The sequence below is a fragment of the Carassius gibelio genome, chromosome A4, assembly GCF_023724105.1.
Source record: "Carassius gibelio isolate Cgi1373 ecotype wild population from Czech Republic chromosome A4, carGib1.2-hapl.c, whole genome shotgun sequence".
Lineage (NCBI taxonomy): Eukaryota > Metazoa > Chordata > Actinopteri > Cypriniformes > Cyprinidae > Carassius > Carassius gibelio.
The window spans coordinates 36235862-36253361 of record NC_068374.1 but is presented as its reverse complement, the minus strand read 5'-3'; the positions used below and the strand labels follow the sequence as shown (position 1 = coordinate 36253361).

At 38.1% G+C, this 17500-nt stretch overlaps 3 protein-coding genes across 4 annotated transcripts in view; 2 read left to right on the top strand and 1 right to left on the bottom strand.

The window, feature by feature from the left end:
* Positions 1-6862, top strand: part of LOC127980293 (WAS/WASL-interacting protein family member 2) — a 7944-nt gene extending 1082 nt beyond the window's left edge. The window contains exons 2-8 of one of the 2 annotated variants that reach the window (XM_052585436.1): positions 222-346; positions 449-581; positions 1004-1114; positions 1848-2510; positions 3394-3597; positions 4477-4578; positions 4857-6862. In XM_052585436.1, coding sequence (XP_052441396.1) covers positions 287-346; positions 449-581; positions 1004-1114; positions 1848-2510; positions 3394-3597; positions 4477-4578; positions 4857-4897 — 1314 coding nt within the window. In that variant the 5' untranslated portion in view covers positions 222-286 and the 3' untranslated portion in view covers positions 4898-6862. The remainder of the gene's footprint in view (positions 1-221; positions 347-448; positions 582-1003; positions 1115-1847; positions 2511-3393; positions 3598-4476; positions 4579-4856) is intronic. The other variant, XM_052585437.1, reaches the window with a different exon arrangement.
* A 2042-nt stretch (positions 6863-8904) lies between these two features.
* LOC127980277 (pyruvate dehydrogenase (acetyl-transferring) kinase isozyme 2, mitochondrial-like) lies at positions 8905-14298 on the top strand. The gene is made up of 11 exons (XM_052585435.1): positions 8905-9167; positions 9748-9889; positions 11246-11317; positions 11426-11610; positions 11810-11899; positions 11989-12066; positions 12154-12230; positions 12313-12411; positions 12815-12925; positions 13015-13128; positions 13482-14298. The coding sequence occupies exons 1-11, from the start codon at positions 9050-9052 to the stop codon at positions 13623-13625; spliced, it is 1230 nt and encodes a 409-aa protein (XP_052441395.1). The 5' UTR covers positions 8905-9049; the 3' UTR covers positions 13626-14298.
* A 1997-nt stretch (positions 14299-16295) lies between these two features.
* LOC127971209 (tubby-related protein 4-like) overlaps positions 16296-17500 on the bottom strand; it is a 5456-nt gene continuing 4251 nt past the window's right edge. Inside the window, exon 9 of the mRNA XM_052574085.1 lies at positions 16296-16478. Within this exon, the coding sequence (XP_052430045.1) occupies positions 16296-16478 (183 nt within the window). The remainder of the gene's footprint in view (positions 16479-17500) is intronic.

Sequence of the window (17500 nt, the reverse complement as noted above, 5' to 3'; positions counted from 1 at the left end):
TAATTCAGCTTTGCATCACAGGAATAAATTACATTTTATAATGTATTCAACTTGACAACAGATATTTGAAATTGTAAATATATTTCACAGTATTTCTGTTCTTACTGTAGAGCCTTGGAAACCTCCTTTAAAAACAATATATATACATATATAAAGATGGCTGGAAAAATGACCTCATTTTTAAAACGTTTGATTTATGCTTTAATTTGCTGTTTCTTTAGGTAGCTGTCTTCATGAAGTTTTATGTGTCACACTTTCAGCTGTAATCACCGGACAGAGATCCAAGATGCCCATTCCTCCCCCTCCACCTCCAGGTGGACCCCCTCCTCCGCCCACCCTTAGCCAGGTAAGGACTCAAGTTGTCTGGTAACTTTATTGGGAACTGCACAGCTTTACCTCAAAAATATTTGCAGTATGCTTAATTCCTTTTTAATTCGCTTTTCCTCAGACAAGCACAAGCCCTCCCAAGCTGAGCCGAGATGAAGCGAAGGGCCGAGGGGCGTTGCTCTCTGATATCTGCAAAGTGCCCAAGTTGAAGAAAGTTGGCATTGTCAATGACAGGAGTGCCCCTATGATTGAGAGTAAGTGGAAAGCAAAAGCCCAAATATTTTTTAATGTGCTGCTGAGGTGAAATTGTTTTTTTTTTTTCAAATTCTAGTGATCTTTGGAAAAGGTTTAGTTCAACTCATAAAAATCATGCAAAGCCAAGGCACTCGAGGATGAGTAAAATATAAAACCCCCTCGTTTCACCCTGATGAAGACTTCTTAGCCAAAATGCATTGGTGTGCGATCATAGGTGATTGTACATTTACTTAAATAGATAGTTCGCCCCAAAGTAAAAAAACAAAACAAACAAAACATTTTTTTTTTATATCTACTTGCAAAACTGTTAAAAAGTTTGGGGTCTTTATATTCTTGAAAGAATTGTCTTCTGCTCATCAAGACTTCATATATATGATAAAAATGCATTAAAAACTGTTTGTTTGTCTGTTTGTTTTTTTAGAGGCGAAAGGAAGTGGCGGAGGTGTGTCTGGTGGTGGAGGGTCTTCTGCACCGGGTCAGCCAGTGGGAGGGCTGTTTCAGGGTGGAGTCCCAAAATTGCGATCTGTAGGAGGTGTGTTGATTGTTACAATTTTTTGTTTTTTATTTAAAGGAAAACTTTTTACACCCTCTGTTGTTTATAGTTCATATAGTTCACACTCCTAAATATTTTTCCCAAAGGATCTTTCAGTGAACAGTGCTTAAAAGAAAAAATTCTTAATGAGGAACAGCTAAAGAACCTTTTTTGACTATAAAGAACCTTTTGTGGAATGGAAAGGTTCCATGGATTTTAAACAGATAGTTCTTCCAAAAATGTTGATTATCCAGTGATTTACTGACCCTCAAAGCCATCCTAGGTGTAAATCTTTCTTCAGACGAATACAAACCGAGTTATTAAAAAATGTCTTGGCTCTTTCAAGCTTTATTATGGCAGTGAATGGTTGTCAGGTTTTTAAATCAATTATAAAGTAAATCCATCCCATCATAAAAAGCACAGCTCTGGGGATGAATAAAAGCCTTCTGAATTAAATCATTTTTATTTTTGGGATAAGCTACTCCTTTAAAGATTCTTCATGGAAACATAGATCCCAATAAAGAAACTTTTCAGATTTCCAGTGTACAGATTTCCCACTGTAGGGTTTTCACAAAAATGTGTTTGTTCATTCTGCAGTGATCACTGCCTACAAAATATGATTCATATTAGAGTATTGTGCCAGTGTTTCTCAGATACGCAAAGGGTGTTTCCTCAAATGAACGCAAGCCTTGTAATTATGGTTGGTTCTGATGTTGAACCGGTTGTGTTACAGATGGTTCTGCAGGCAGGTCTGCGTTGCACCATCCTGGGACTCGTTCTGCTGCCCCTCGCCCACCCAGCGGTCACGATGACCCCGACAGTCCCTCTCAGCAGGCCTCCCCCCCGGAGTCTGGCCGTTCCCAAAGACCGTCCCTCCCTGATCTCTCCCGTTCCCCCAGTGGAGGCAGCAGCCCCTCTACAGGCATGAGGCACAGCTCCTCAGCCCCCCCTCCACCACCCCCAATGTCCCGGCGTGGAAACGCTCCTCCTGCCCCGCCGCAGAAAGCCACAGCTCCCTCATACAATCGTGAAAAGCCACTTCCGCCGACTCCAGGGCAGCGAGGACCCTCTCCAGCACCGATGCGTGAAAATGCTCCGCCTCCACCTGTGAAACCTCCTCCGTCTCCAGCGAGCAGCCGATTGTCTTCATCTTCTTCTTCCCTTGCCCCGCCTCCGCCCCCGTACCGTCAGCAGTCTGGGGTTTCCAATGGCCCCTCCAGTCCTGTGAACGAGGCGGCCCCCGAACTGCCCCAGAGACACAACTCACTCAGCAAGAAGCCTTCAGCAGGTGGACACACACCGACACGAGGACATGCTCCACCTCCACCACCGTCACCCACCCCACAGGCTGCCAGACCCCCGCCTCCGGCGAGAGAGCCCCCGGGACGAGGAGCAGGTGAGCTCTACTTACAGTCTGAAATCTGGATGATCCAGAGAAAATGATTACTCTGTGACTTTTCTCTAATTTACTCAAATTAATCATTTTTGTAGAAGATTTTTTTGGTTTTAAAAAAGTACTGTAAACTCACCAAGACTTCATTTATTTGATCAAAAATACAGTAAAGAGAGTAATATTGTGAATTGTTGTTACACATATAAATATACTCTTTTCAACTTTAATATATTATAAAATGCAGAAATACAAAGCTGTATTTTCAGCACCATTACTCCAGTCTTCAGTGTCACGTGATCCTTCAGAAATCATGCTGACTTGCTTATTATCAGTGTTTCAAAGAGTCTTGAGACTTTTATTTTTCTGAGTTATTTGATGAATACAAATTTCAACTTAACAGCATTTATTTGAAATGTTAATATTTTGTAACGTAATAAATTACTTTTGTTCAATTTAATGCATCCTTGTTAAGTAAAAGAATTGACATTACTATTATTCTTAAATAAAAATAAAACACCAAATATTTAAACCATACTGTTCTTCTAGAGCTATTCACACAAAATAAATAGTCATTAGGTCTTTTTTAATTTGCGTAATTCACAAGGAGTATTTTAAAGCTGTTTGTTGTCTCTTTTCTAATATGTCTATCACTGTGGCCACGTCTCTCAGTTTCCACCTAGGACAACATAAAAGCACTATACATGCAGTCTATGATTCAGGCGCTTTATTCTGAATTATGATGACTATTGTGTGAGGAAGTCCTTCATAATTTAGCACAAAGCTGTTGTATGGCTTCAGAAGAGTTGAACTATGGTGCATGAGAATTGTATTGATATTTATCTTTCTGTTGTTTGCTTGACTTTCTCAACATTATTGTCTTTACTAGCTCCTCCAGTTCCTGGGCAGCCGTCACGAAACGGCCGTGATGCCCCACCTCCGCCTCCACCTCCTTACCGGACTCACGGCACTGCCTCGGATGTCCCGAGCCGAGGCAAGCCCCCACCTCCCCCCTCCCGCACCCCAGCCGGACCCCCGCCCCCTCCCCCGCCCATCCGCAATGGACATACTTCCATTTCCCGTTCCTTTGTAGGTGAGTCATTCATGCTCGCTCTCAACCCACACCTGCCCTCACATCCTCATTTCAACATCCTTCCTTCATATAGAGAGGATGGTGATTTCTCCAAATTGAAACTAGCACTGCGCTTGTCCTGTAGGGCAAGAGATGTTTTGTCATGTGGCCAGAAACTCTATTTAGCTGGCCAATCCGAGCACACCGCGCTTTTCAGAGCGACGAGTTTTGTAAAAATCATCGCATTTCAGAAGGCGGGGCATAGAGGAGCAACAATAACGTACATTATGTGGAAAATGTTTTTTTTTGTTGTTGTTGTTTTTTTTTTACCTCAGCCACATAAAACAATTCATTACACCAAATACACAAAATAATTTTATTTTTAGCAACTTCATATGACTTCATATACATTCATATGAATGTATGTCATTTACATTTGTTCACAAATGAAGATTGTCCAGAGTTACATAAAAACGAGGAGAGATAAAAAAAAAAATATTGGTCATAAATAATAAGACTGTGTTATTAATAAATAAATATTTAATAAAAAAAATTGTTAAATGCTAGACAAGTTTCACTCTTTTTCTTACATAAATAGAGAAGCAAATTTTGAAAAGACCTACATTACTTTTGAAATGTTTGGGTCATTAAGTTACCTCCAGCTCCAATGCCGCAGGTATTTGATAAAAAATACAACAATATTGTGAATAATTATTTATATTTAAGCCTTCAGATTTGCTGCTCAAGAAAAATGTATTGTTAAACATTAAAATTTTGCGGAATAAAATAATTTCTTTAAAAAAGTCTTACTGACCCCAAACTTTGCATGGTAGTGTACATTGTTATATTCATTTAGAAAATTCTATACAAATATTCCTTTTTATTTGTCTCTTCCAACAGATGATTTTGAGTCCAAGTATTCGTTTCATCCTCTGGATGACTTCCCTCCTCCAGAAGAGTATAGACACTTCACTAAGATATACCCAAGCAAAGCTAACAGAGGTAAGTCCCAGCAAATGAACAGTTAGACCTAGCAGTTTGGTTCAGAACCACACAAGCTTCAACAAATGCATGTAACGCATCTCACAGTGAGCACAATCCTGCTTCGATCACTCGTATGCTCTCATGTGCTTGTGTAAAGACAGCTGCTGCATGCTTTTCATCTTCAGTAGGTTTATCGCACAACTTTGCCTGATGGCTTCAATTCTGGTGCTGTTCACCAGGGAAGAATACCCTGATTTTTGATCTTGGACTCATATGTGTTTCTGTTTGTTTGGCAGTAATGAGAGGAGCCCCTCCTTTGCCACCTGTTGGGAGGTAAACACTGTGACCAGTCGCCCGGACTCCACCATCGACGAGTGTTCCTCATTCAGACCCATCCGCTCATAAACAGACAATCTCACATGCGCATCTAAAGACACAAAGCCTGCACCTTATTAACAATCATTCCCCCATCGGATAACGTTCCTCTACATCAAGCAAACTCCATTCTATCACTTTTGTCTGGTGCGGAAGGTCACCGTCGCTCAGAAAAGAGTGAGATTAGGGAAAGTATTGCATTCCATCATCAATGACGGACAACTTTTTTTTTTTTTTTTTTTTTCTCCTTTTGAAATTTTAAGTACCCTTAAAATGGTCATTGCACATTTGGTTGGATGTGCACTGAGAGCCGGAAGTGGCCGTCAGAGCCTGTATGAAAGTAAAGCATAGCACTTGAGATGGGAACAGAAAGCATGTCCCTGGAAAATGTCTTAACTACTGCGTCAGGCAACATGTTCAAGGTTTTGTTGTTAATTTTTCCTCTCAGTCGCCACCCCATGTTATGCACTGTGAATAACGCGTCACTCAGAGTAGAACGTGTCTGAGTGTGAGCTGAACTGTCCTAACTGTTACTGCTTTAGATGTTTTTGTCTTTTGTCCTGGTCGTGCCGTTTCAGGGAACAGCCATTACCTTTAAGTTCTCTCAGGGGGTTTGTTGGGACTTCATTACCCTCCGGTAAGGTTGTGAACAAAAAAGTCCGAAAGTGCCAACAGATGCTCTGCCATTAATAAATCAGCATGGCTCCTTTAGTCGTGACACGCATCCTCCTTTGGGAACCAGTAGGTCGATTGCTTTTTATCGTTTGTCCTAAAGATGGACCATGGGATTTTTTTCAGGTTCAGAGTTGTCGTCATTCAATATGCATCGAACTTTGTGCCGTAAACTTACCTGCATTTTGAATCCTGGCTTTTCTGTCATTTTCCCGCTACGGGACGGCACATTATGTTTGAAAGCAGGTCATGTCCACATGCTGTCTACAGACTGGTTTTGTGCAGCGTTGTGTCAAAGACAGCCTTTGATGGAGCATTTCAGCCATTTATGAAATTGTTCTAGGATTTTTAACACTTTGCAAAAATCAAGTTCAGTGCATGCTGCTGCTTTGGACAGACCTCCAATATAAACGTTAGGTAAATTTGCATGTAAAGCCGTGAAATAGCTTCCTGTATTGCTTCATTTTCTTCTGTTTTTTAACAATGCATCTGCTGTTCAGATGACAGGACCGTGACCAAGGGTTCTTGAACGGTTGTCTTATACGTTATAGTATTGCTGCAGAAATGTGGCAACTAGTCATTTCATTAAAGTCATGTTCAACTAACTGATGTTTGCATTCAGCCAAGCCATGCATGCAGACACAGACATCCCAGTTTCTCCACACCTTGTTCAGTGTCAGATCGTTAGATCTTCCTGTTTGTTCATGTTTATTCTCCAGAGAACAGTCTGCAGTTCAGATCTGCAGAAAAACTAACTTTCTCATAAATGGAGTGTAGATTAGACGGACCGTTTTTTGTCCCTCTTTGTTCTTCTGCCTTACATTTACTGATTAACGTGTCGGTACGGGATTTGTAAAAAAAAAGAAAAAGAAACTTGTGTATTTACAAGTACATAGAGAGATATGGTAGTGATAGTGATTAATCTATTTTTAAGTTGTAAAAAGCTTGTAATATAGTAAATAATTTCAGGCAAACATAGGTTTCAAATTAAGTCTCGGACTAATCGTTACTTGATGGAATGTCCTCGTACATGAATATGAATATGAGGATGTTTTCTTAGACTAATACTTGTCTCTACTTGCCTACTGTCTGCCAGCAGGGGTCAGTGTACATGTCTTTAGACGAGCATAACTTACTCACATTGAGAGAGAGAGAGAGAGAGAGAGAGAGGACTGTCATTGTCACCATCCCATGCTTAACTAAAGTCTGTCCACACCTGTTGAAATAAAGCTGAGGAAAAAACACGCTCAAAGAATGTGTGTGTCGTTTTTCAGGGGCAGACTTTGACATAATAGAGGTTTACCAATCCTTAATAAAACATACCTTCAGTATGAAAAAAAGGAAGGATATGAGCAGTTCTTACCGAATAAAGCCTTCATCCATGTGATGATTTCTATCCCTAAAAGAACTGGTCTGTCATCTGAAAATCCTGGACCAAAACGAGGACCTGTACAAGCAGTACTTCACCTGGAGAGAACAGTTTGTTTTCAACGGAAACATTATTTGGTCTTGATCAGACCTGTTGGATTTGCAATCATATTAGAAGGAATAAGCGATACAAATCAGTCAAAGATCTCAACAGCTGGTTCTGGGGTCAAAGGCACTTTAAGAGATGCTGAGTGAATGGGTGGTGAGGGATGAGTAATAACAATTTTCAAATCATTTGGTTTTAAAATGGCCAACCACAACCGACGCAGTAGAAACTGTGGGCCTTAAAAAGAAGTGAACCATTTCATTGCATTGTGTCTTCATGTCATAAAAAAGGAGAAAAATCATAACTATTCAGAAAAATCTCTACAGGACATTCTTACTTTTTAAAGTGAAAAGCTAGTATTTAGTCCGAAACATTTATTAAATTATTAGTTTTCAAAATGTATATGCCTCATGCCTTAATGCCAAGATCTCATCACTATCGCTGCTCATGAATTGTTCATTGATCGCTGGATGACAAGTTTTGTGACTATAGTCATTCATAAATTTCTACTTGCCTGAATGGTTTTACACATAGGCCTACACATAAATAATAATAATAATAATAATAATAGGGTAGTTATATTGTCCTTGGTTAAAACTGTCTATGTCTTTAACCAGGTCATATCTAAACATTTGTGTTAGTCCCTGAACAGCATACAGCCTACAATATAACCACATAAAACCAATTGTTTTGAGTAGCAAAAAAAAAAAAAAAACCCATTAATTTTAAATGTCGAAAAGTGTCAAAAACCATCAGATTAATAAATGGAGATGCTTTTACTTAAAATTAACCTACTTTTCAGGGCTTGAAAGAATGAGCTTATATTTATGTGATGCAGCTAGAGTTGAAATTTGACACATTAGTTTGATGTGACGATTGTAGTTTTCCAGTCCATCCTGACTCGAGGCCAGTTTAAACTGGTTCTTCCATAGGATGGTCACTGGTTGTGCACCTGGCAGCCTACAGACAAACATATTGACACATAACTATCTACTGTACCTGTTCCAACCGCCAATGCAAGCTTTTTCAACAGGACACCTTTCCTCTTTAAAACTTTAACTTTTGTTTTCTCTCCGGTATTTGTTTTAAATCACTTCTCTTGTGTAATGTGTTTGTGTGTGAGCCTCTTCCAGGAAGCAGTCATGAGACGTTTAGTTTAGCTTCAATGCTTTTTTAATGCAATCTCAGTTGTCATGTTTACTGCTCTGTTTCACATCTCAAATGTCACTTCAGTCTAGTGATTAAGATCTTTTTTAGTTCTCCAATAAATAATAGACTACCTGGACCTGATATATATATCTATCACATGCATCTGAAGTGACTTCATCATGGGATGTCAGATTCTTAAGCTCTGCAATAATAACAACGACCTACTCTTATCAATTTGACCTATTACCTTAACATATGACTGCATATTGCACATTTCTAAGATGCATTGCTGCATTTAATAATTGTTTTTTATTGTGCATTTGCCATATTTTTGGTAGGGTTTCTTTTCTTTCTTTTTCTCTCTCTTTTTTATCTTTACGTGTTTTATGTGTGGTACTTTGCCAATGCCCCATGACACATTCCTGTTCTCGAGTCCAACTGGATGATGATGGGTGACGCTTGACCTCATGATGTCCAGCTGTATCATCTTTTTATTTGGCGACTTGTTGCACTCACACAAACCTTTATACAGTCCATGGCACAAACATTACGCAGATGCAAGCTTGTTGATCGCGATTCCGAGAACTGACGTGTGGCCTACCGGTCCCTGTTTCCTCTCTCCAATTGGTCACCACCGATATGGGCGTATCACTATGCAAGAACCCAAACTTTAAAAGAGTTGTCAACAATAGGGGTCTCAAGTCAAACCAACGCGAGGATATACGGAAAACTTCTCCAGAGAAAAGCTACGGCTTTGTTTTAATCTCTGACAACATACAACGTTTTTGTTTGGAGTTTCGGATATTTAGATATTCCAAGATGAAGTTTGTAAGGTATTTAATGAGGAATGCTGCTATGCTAAATGCGCCAAAGCATATTGATTACTACGCGAAATTTTCTCCATCGCCCTTGTCAATGAAGCAGTTCCTGGATTTCGGTGAGTTTAAGATTTTAATGCAAAATATGTATGCATGCATGCAATCTAGTCAAGGCTGACAGTGCAAACTGGGCATTAGTACATGTGTATTTCACCAAAACATGCAATATTCTTTTATGACATTTTTTGTTGTTGTTGTTGTTGTTTTTTGGGGGATTTGCTTATTCATGTAGAAAATAAAAACTATAGAAATGTTAATGTTCGCTCAAACAAACTTTAGCATGTTATATTTTTATATTTATGCACAAAGAGTGTAGTTTTTTTATATATATATATATATATATATATATATATATATATATATATAGACTTGAGCAAACAGCATTTACAGAATGACTTACACGTTTTTTTTTTCTGCTGAGGCTTGTTGCGTGCACTAATTTAGCATTTTATACTTTCATATGAAAGTATAAAATGCTAAATTAGTGCACGCAACAAGCCTCAGCAGAAAAAAAAAACGTGTAAGTCATTCTGTAAATGCTGTTTGCTCAAGTCTGTTTTGCTTAATATTAGAGTTTTAGTTTAACTGTATTGCAGCAAAGTGTGCATTTAGCTGAGGATTCACACTGTGTCTTTTCAGGATCCACAAATGCGTGTGAGAAAACATCCTTCGCTTTCCTCAGACAAGAGCTCCCAGTCAGACTAAGCAACAGTTTGAAGGAGATCAACCTTTTACCAGACCAACTGATCAAGACTCACTCCGTTCAGCTAGTTCACAGCTGGTGAGTTCATGCCCAAAAGCTATTAACTAACTTTTGAACAGTCCCATCTGACTTTGAGTAAACAGACGCAAACGAACAAGACAAATCATGTATGTGTATGATTTAATACATTGCTGAAAACACTAAGCCAAAATGGTTTATTTTAGACGTGCATTATGTAATGCGTCTCACGCCTCCTGACTGAACGATGAACTTTGCCTTAGTTCCGCAGCCTGATGTTTTCGAGGTATACTGTAGGCTACTGTACATGACGCACGCGGCAGTTTAAAGTTCATCCGGTTTCCATTCTATATGCACTCTAAGGATCAACGTTCTAATCTTAGGAATATGGAATGTAGTTTCGTGTTGAAATACCATTGCAGACCCTCGCTTGTTTACTAGACTGCGGATAGGTTTGTAAGGGATCCTGCGGTTCACTTCAGAAAGTGTAATATGAGAAGGAGCGGCGTGGCGATGACGCGCAGACTTGTTTTCGAGAACTGACTTGGAACAAAGCTCCAGCAGAGCAGCAAGGAGGAAAACACAGTTAACATATAGAAATCCAGTTAGGGAAAAAATCTATAGTTAACATTAATAGCTAATATATTTAAAAAGTACGACAATAATCAGAAATAATTATAGCCTAAAGTAGTTTAAATACTATATTTGATATATTTATACTGTATATGTGTGTTTTAATTTTAGTAATTGCATTTTGTGCTTTTGTAACATTCTATTAGTTTTTGTTTTTAAATTTAGCTTAAATTTAGTTTTTATTTCAGATTTATATAAAAAATATTAATAAAACAAGTTGCTAAGGCAATATTAATTTTATAAGTTTAAAATTTGAATCTTTACATTTTTCTTTCGTTTCATCTTTATTTTAATGGCCCACTGAATTTTCTTTTATATTTTAATTTAGTGTAATCTGTTTATTTTTATTTCAGATTTAATTTGAGTGATTTTAGTACTTAAACATATTCAAGTTCCTTGCCCAAGCAAAATGTTGGATTTTAAAACCAACATTTTAATCTAATAATTAATATTTCTATTTTATTTCAACTTTATTTTAAGACAATTTTTAATAGTTTTAGTTAATTTAGACAGTTTGTTTTTATTTTAGATTATTTTTAGTAATTTAAGTATAGAATTTTTTTTCCCCAATAACTTTTTAAGTTTAAGTCACCTGTGAGTGTTTAAAAATTGCAAATCTTTCCTGTAAGTGTAAAAACATTATTTAGGCTGAGGGTGTTATTGGAGATGCAAAAGTGTAATTGTAACTCTGCAGTGGTAAAAACAAAAAAACAAAAACACCCTTAATCTATAGTGATTGTACAATCTTTCATTCCCTTTGTCTTCTCTATATTTCTTTCTCAGGGTTGTCCAATGCCTGATGGACATCCTCGAATTTCAAGACAAGAGTCCCAATGACCCCAGAGTTCTTGCTGAGTAGGTTTTTCAATCTACACGCAGCATCTGTCAGAATTTTAAAGAAGTATTTTTAAACAGTACAAAACTGCAGGATTCATTGAGTTGTTTTGCTGTTTGTCCCCAAAGGTTTCTGGACACTCTTGTGACCATCAGGAACAGGCACAATGATGTGGTACCCACCATGGCCGAAGGCGTCATCGAGTATAGGGATGCGTTTGGGGCAGATCCTTTGACAAGTCAGAACATTCAGTACTTTCTGGACCGCTTTTACATGAACCGCATCTCCATTCGCATGCTCATCAACCAGCACAGTAAGTCAATCTTGCCCTAAATCTTTGCTCTTGTCCATATACCTGGACTTGGCATCAGCAGTCACTTTCTCAGCACTTTACAGGTCATTAGATCGCGAATAATCTGGCCGCTCTAGTTTGAGTTAATTATTCACTGAATAAGAGAGAATGATTAGCTTGTAGTACACCTCGAAACCTCTATTTCCTGCTCTATCTTTAGCTCTGATCTTCGATGGCTGCACAAAGCCAGGACATCCCAGCAGCATCGGGTGCATTGAGTCCTGCTGTGACGTCACAAATGTAATCCGTGGTGAGTGCATACTGTTATCGACTTGGAATGCAAATACCACCCTTGTGACAAGTGCAAATTCAATACTAATGTCCTGCGTCCTGCTTCAGATGCATACGAGTGCGCTAAAATGCTCTGTGAGCAGAATTACCTCGGATCCCCTGAGCTGGAGCTTAGAGAGATGAACGGTGAGGAACAGACACTCGATCATGTTTCATTTCGATTTCATTCACAAACTACATGGTGTTTTCTAATATTTGTTTTCTCTGGTGCAGCAAAGAACAAGTCCCAGCCAATCGAGATTTCCTACGTGCCCTCTCATCTCTTCCACATGGTTTTCGAGCTCTTCAAGGTAGGCATGGTGCTTTATTTTTGCATACTACAGATGCATATGGAATGATAGAGAAGTCATTCTTCTGTCTCCTCCACTCCAGAATGCAATGAGGGCTACTATTGAGAATCATGACACAAGCAGCACATTGCCACCGATCGAAGTCATGGTTGCTCTAGGCGGAGAGGACCTGTCAATCAAGGTACATGAAAGTTCACATATGATTGGGTTGGCAGCAGATTAACCATAAAAACTCTTAATTAGCATATGAGGTCACGCTATCACCGCCGCCTTGTGTTAATCATTCTTCTCAACCCCCGGTTCCTTCCTCACACTGTTACATTGCCCTAGATTCAACGATAACTGATAATAATGTTATATAAACTGTCCTAAAGATTAATATTCTAACCACCCTTAATCAAGATCATTTGATGCCATAAACGGAAACTAGTTTTGACTAGTATTCCCGATATTACCCTTTGCCCTGCTGGTGGCTAAATCGTGCAACAAAGCAGACATTGAACTGCAATGCTATTTTCATGCAAGATTATAGTTATCTTCTTATACATATATAACAGTCTTAACATTCCCATTTAATGTTCCAGATCAGTGACAGGGGCGGCGGCGTTCCTTTCAGGAAGATTGATAGACTTTTTAGCTACATGTATTCAACAGCGCCCAGACCTACTATTGGTGACCATCAGCGGACCCCAATGGTAAGAGTACAGGACACTACATAATAGCAGGTGCATGTTTTTTTTTTATTAAAAAAACTGAAAGTCAAACCAGTATGTTATTCCCTCAGGCTGGCTTTGGTTATGGTCTTCCCATCTCGCGCCTGTACGCACGCTACTTCCAAGGGGATCTCCAGCTTTATCCACTGGAGGGCTATGGTACGGATGCTGTGATTCAGCTGAAGGTAAAGAGATCCCTAAAAAGTGTTACAGTAGCTTGCATAAAATTTTTTATTCTGATCCTAATCCTCACCAACATTAGGATTTTTGCCTTGTTATCATTAAATGGGATGTGTCAACATTATACTAAACTTCTACTTTTGTGTTCCACAAAAGAAAGTAAGTCATATGGGTTTGGCAAAATGAGTAAACCACGACTTTGCACTTTTAGGTGAAGTTTTAGGAATTTTAAGAATTTGGGGGGTTTGCTTACACTAACCTTATCCGTTGAGCTTGTACCCCTGCAAAACATCCTGTCAGCTTTGGACATTACATCTGTCAGTCTTCAAATCTTTAATCTACAGTTTTCTTCCCGCAGGCCCTGTCCACAGATTCAGTAGAGAAGCTTCCAGTGTTCAATCAGACTGCCTTGCGCCATTACAAATTCAGCCAGGAAGCTGATGACTGGTGCGTCCCGAGGAAGGAGCCGTTGAATTTAACTGCATACAAGGCTGCAAAGTGAGCCATGAGAGCTGACTGCCTTAAACACATGACAAAGGCCTGCAAGAGATTGCCAAGATAGGCTTCCATTGTGAATGCTCGCATTCTCTACTGAACTGAGGACCAGTGACAGCATTTCCCAATGCTCTTTGACTGTTTTACTGTTTCCTGGGAACTCTTAAACTGCATGTGGCCAGAATTGAAGATGCAAAACAGTAGATTCCTTAGTGCTGGTGAAGTTAATGTTTTTTAGTAAATCTCAGGTATGAGAAGGCCTGCCGGGCGACAGGTGATCAGATGTTAACCTGACAGAAGCAGAGTTAAGTCTAAAAACAGGTGGAGAGAAGAGTATGTATTGCAGAGGAGTAAATACTGAAGGCAGAATAAATGTAGCTGGGATGAGAAGTGAGACATGAGACATTTCTGAAGTCAGAAAGAGTGTCAAAATAAGGAGGATTTGGCCAAAGTTGTCTAAAGAAGCTGGAGCGTTTGAAATCATACTTGATGTAACACTTATTATTTAAGAAAGCATTTATGTAAGCATATATTAATAGCACTGTATGGTTGTGTTTGTTTGCATTATGACCACTAAATGTATATAATCAATGTTGTGTTCACTATATTTATATATTTTTTTAAATGGACCTTGCTGTTTGTTTTTTCAGTATTAAATAAATCAGATGTTTTCTCATCAATATGCATAAGCTGTTATTGCCTTCAATCCGAGGAAACGTTTCGGTGAAATGCATACTAATGCACATGTGATTATGTAATCGGGACCGTGATACCCATAAATGTGCACACAATAAGAAAACCATAAGAAAACAAGCTGATGTTGCTACATCAGTGTTTCCCTGGACATTTTCAAACTCTTCAAATGAACCAGCCCTGATTCATCTCATTAGCTCATTATAGTTGAGAAATGGATGGGTCAGTCAGAAAAGCACTGTCCAGAGAGTCGCCAACTCTCACGCATTCAGCAATTGCCACTGTTCCACTATTACAAACAAATTATTACATTGATTTTTTTTAAGTCAGTTAGATAGTGTATGTTTATTTTCTAACGGATCATCCTGTTACTCCTGTAATTGAGCCACAAGGGTGATTTGAATCACGTCTCTTGCATTGTTTGCTACTGAATGAACTGTTTCAGTGGTAAAATCACATGTTCGCATTACATATTACAATAGTCTTGTGTTTTTTTAACAATGATTGTGTGGATTGAAAATGTGTAGCTGTAATGAAAATTGTAATGGAAGCATGAGATCTGGTTTGGAAAGTTGTGTTACAAGTTTTAATACAGTTTTGTATTAAGATATTTGAAAATTTACTCACTTGAGAAAATAGTACCAAAGTGAATCATATTAATGTTCACAGTTTACTCTCTATTCTTGTACTTTTTTTAGGTAACGGCTAATGCTAGATTTTATAATCTCAATCTAAATGGCCTGGTGCAAAAGGGATGAGCATAATTCATTTTATAGGAAATTTAAAAATCATGGCTATCATGGCGTTAAAGTGACTTTAAGAAAGTCATATCCGTTCCATAAGCCCGATCAGAGTTGATAAAGGTGTTTTGCCATAACAGGGCTTAAATAATGAGCTCAAAACACAATGCTACGTGCCGTTCTACTGCTATCTAACATCTCTGTTTATGGGCTGTGATTAAGATTAAGTTGATGTACGTCAAATACAGCACTTTGATTAGACTGCGGGCCTCAGTATGAGTAACAGCACTGTCATAAAAAACAGTCAGATCAGATGGGACATGAGAGGACACGACCCAGAATGCATTCATCTGTGCACCTTACACAAATGCTTTGATCTGTACAAGACAAGGACCTGTTTTGCTTGCCAAAAAGAAATAAGAAGATAAAAAGATTGTTTTTATTGCTTTCTTTCAATTAGGCATTTGGTTTAGTTCGTCACATTCTGAACTAGTTTGGCTTATAATGCTCTAAAATAAATGATCTTGTTTGTTCTTAAAATGAATCTTATCTAAAGTGATGCACATAGTCTAGAAAAATAACAACAAAGGCACGGCTTTCTGTGATTATTGTGATTGTTTGTAACGTTCTGATGACAGAGATAGGTTTGTCAATTAATGAAGGAAAATCAATAATAATAATAATAATAATAATTTATATATATATATATATATATATGGCAAAAGAAAGAAAACAAAACCAGGTGTTGTAGTTCTGGTCCAAACTTTGACTCAATGCTGCGCTCTACTGAGTGTAAGTGGAACTGCCAGACGTTCCCAAATTTATAAGAAAAAAATAAGTATTTATATAAAAGGACTATTACATTGTTATTGGTCCCCCCCCCCCCCCCCCAAAAAAAAATGCAAAGAAAACATTTAAAAGGAATTTGCTTAGGAAAAGAGTAAATAATTTTTATATATATATTTTTTTTAACATAAACATTTTCATCAGCCTCAACAGATTTATTTATATATATATAAAATTAGAGCAGGTAATGAATACACTAAATTGTCCAATGTTAAAATCCATAGATAAAGCTTAATGCACATATGGTGTCTAATTATAAAAAAAAAAAAAAAAAAAAAAAATGATTTGCTTTTTTTGGCCCATGACTGCAGACATTCTAAATGCTATGAAAATCTCACTACAGCTTGTGCTACTAATGATCAATGAGTGTCTGTTGATGATGGTGGTGAAGATGAAGTTCAAGAGGACTGCAGCTTCTCACAGATCCAGGGCAAGGACATAACGCAGGGTGCGTCATACCAGCTCTTTGTAGCCACACGGCTTAAAACATTTGTTTTTACAATGTAGCCACAGTCTTCATTACCGTGATTGTTGGGCTCACCTTCTTCCCAGAAACTAATGAAGGAAACACAAAGGTGATTCTAAGGGTGTTGAATGGGTTAAATAGTCACACAGCCTGATTTACTTAAGATATATAGGCTTTTAACAAGTGGAAGGAGCATCATTTCTAAAATGACAATGGCAAATCAAAGTAGTGCTAAAATACTTTTAATAATTTTGATAATGTCTTTCTGAAGCTTTTAAAAGGGACATTGCATTTGGGAATTTTCTATTCCCTGTATAAGATAACTGTTATCATTTTATGACCATTTTCTACACTGATTAATTTGGTTCAGTAGGTTAAAAAAAAATATATTTATTCACTCCCTTTAAATTAATCACATTTTCTTGCTTTGTTGCATTAAATGAAGATGAACATGGTTTTTATTTTATCTACCCAGCTCATCCAAATAAAATATATATATATATATATAATATATAAAAAAATCACAGAGTTGGAAAAAGGCTAAACCCTCTTGTGTAAGTATTTTGTTGAACCACCTTTTTCTTTAATTACAGTTTTTCATCTGATGGGATTTGCCTCTGTCTCTGCTAACTTTGCTCATCTAGACTTTGCAATGTTTTCCTGCTCTTCTTTGCAAAACTGCTGAAGTTCAGTTCAGTTTGATGGTGAGCGTTTATGAACGGCAGTTTTCAAGTCACTCCACAGATTTTCAGTGGGGTTTAAGTTTTTCTCCTTCAGTCACTGTGTGTCAGTTGCTGTGTTTTGGGTCTTTGTCATGTTGGAAGGTAAACCTTCTTCCCATTCACAACTTTCCTGCATAGGGCAGCAGATTTTCCTCAAGAATCTGATGGTATTTTGCCACATGCATTTATCCTTCTACACTCTCAGAAAAAAACAGAATATGTCATATCATATGGTGCTCAATTTTGATCGTTTGCGTAAGTTGCACTATCAAGGACTGAAAAATGCTCCAGGAAAGCCATTTTCATGCTGAGCTGATCAAAATGATCACAGTTGAAAGTCAAATGGATTTGTGTGCCATTGAGACCTGACTGAGTTTACAAGTCATTTCTAGGAGGGGTGATTATTTTCCCAGCT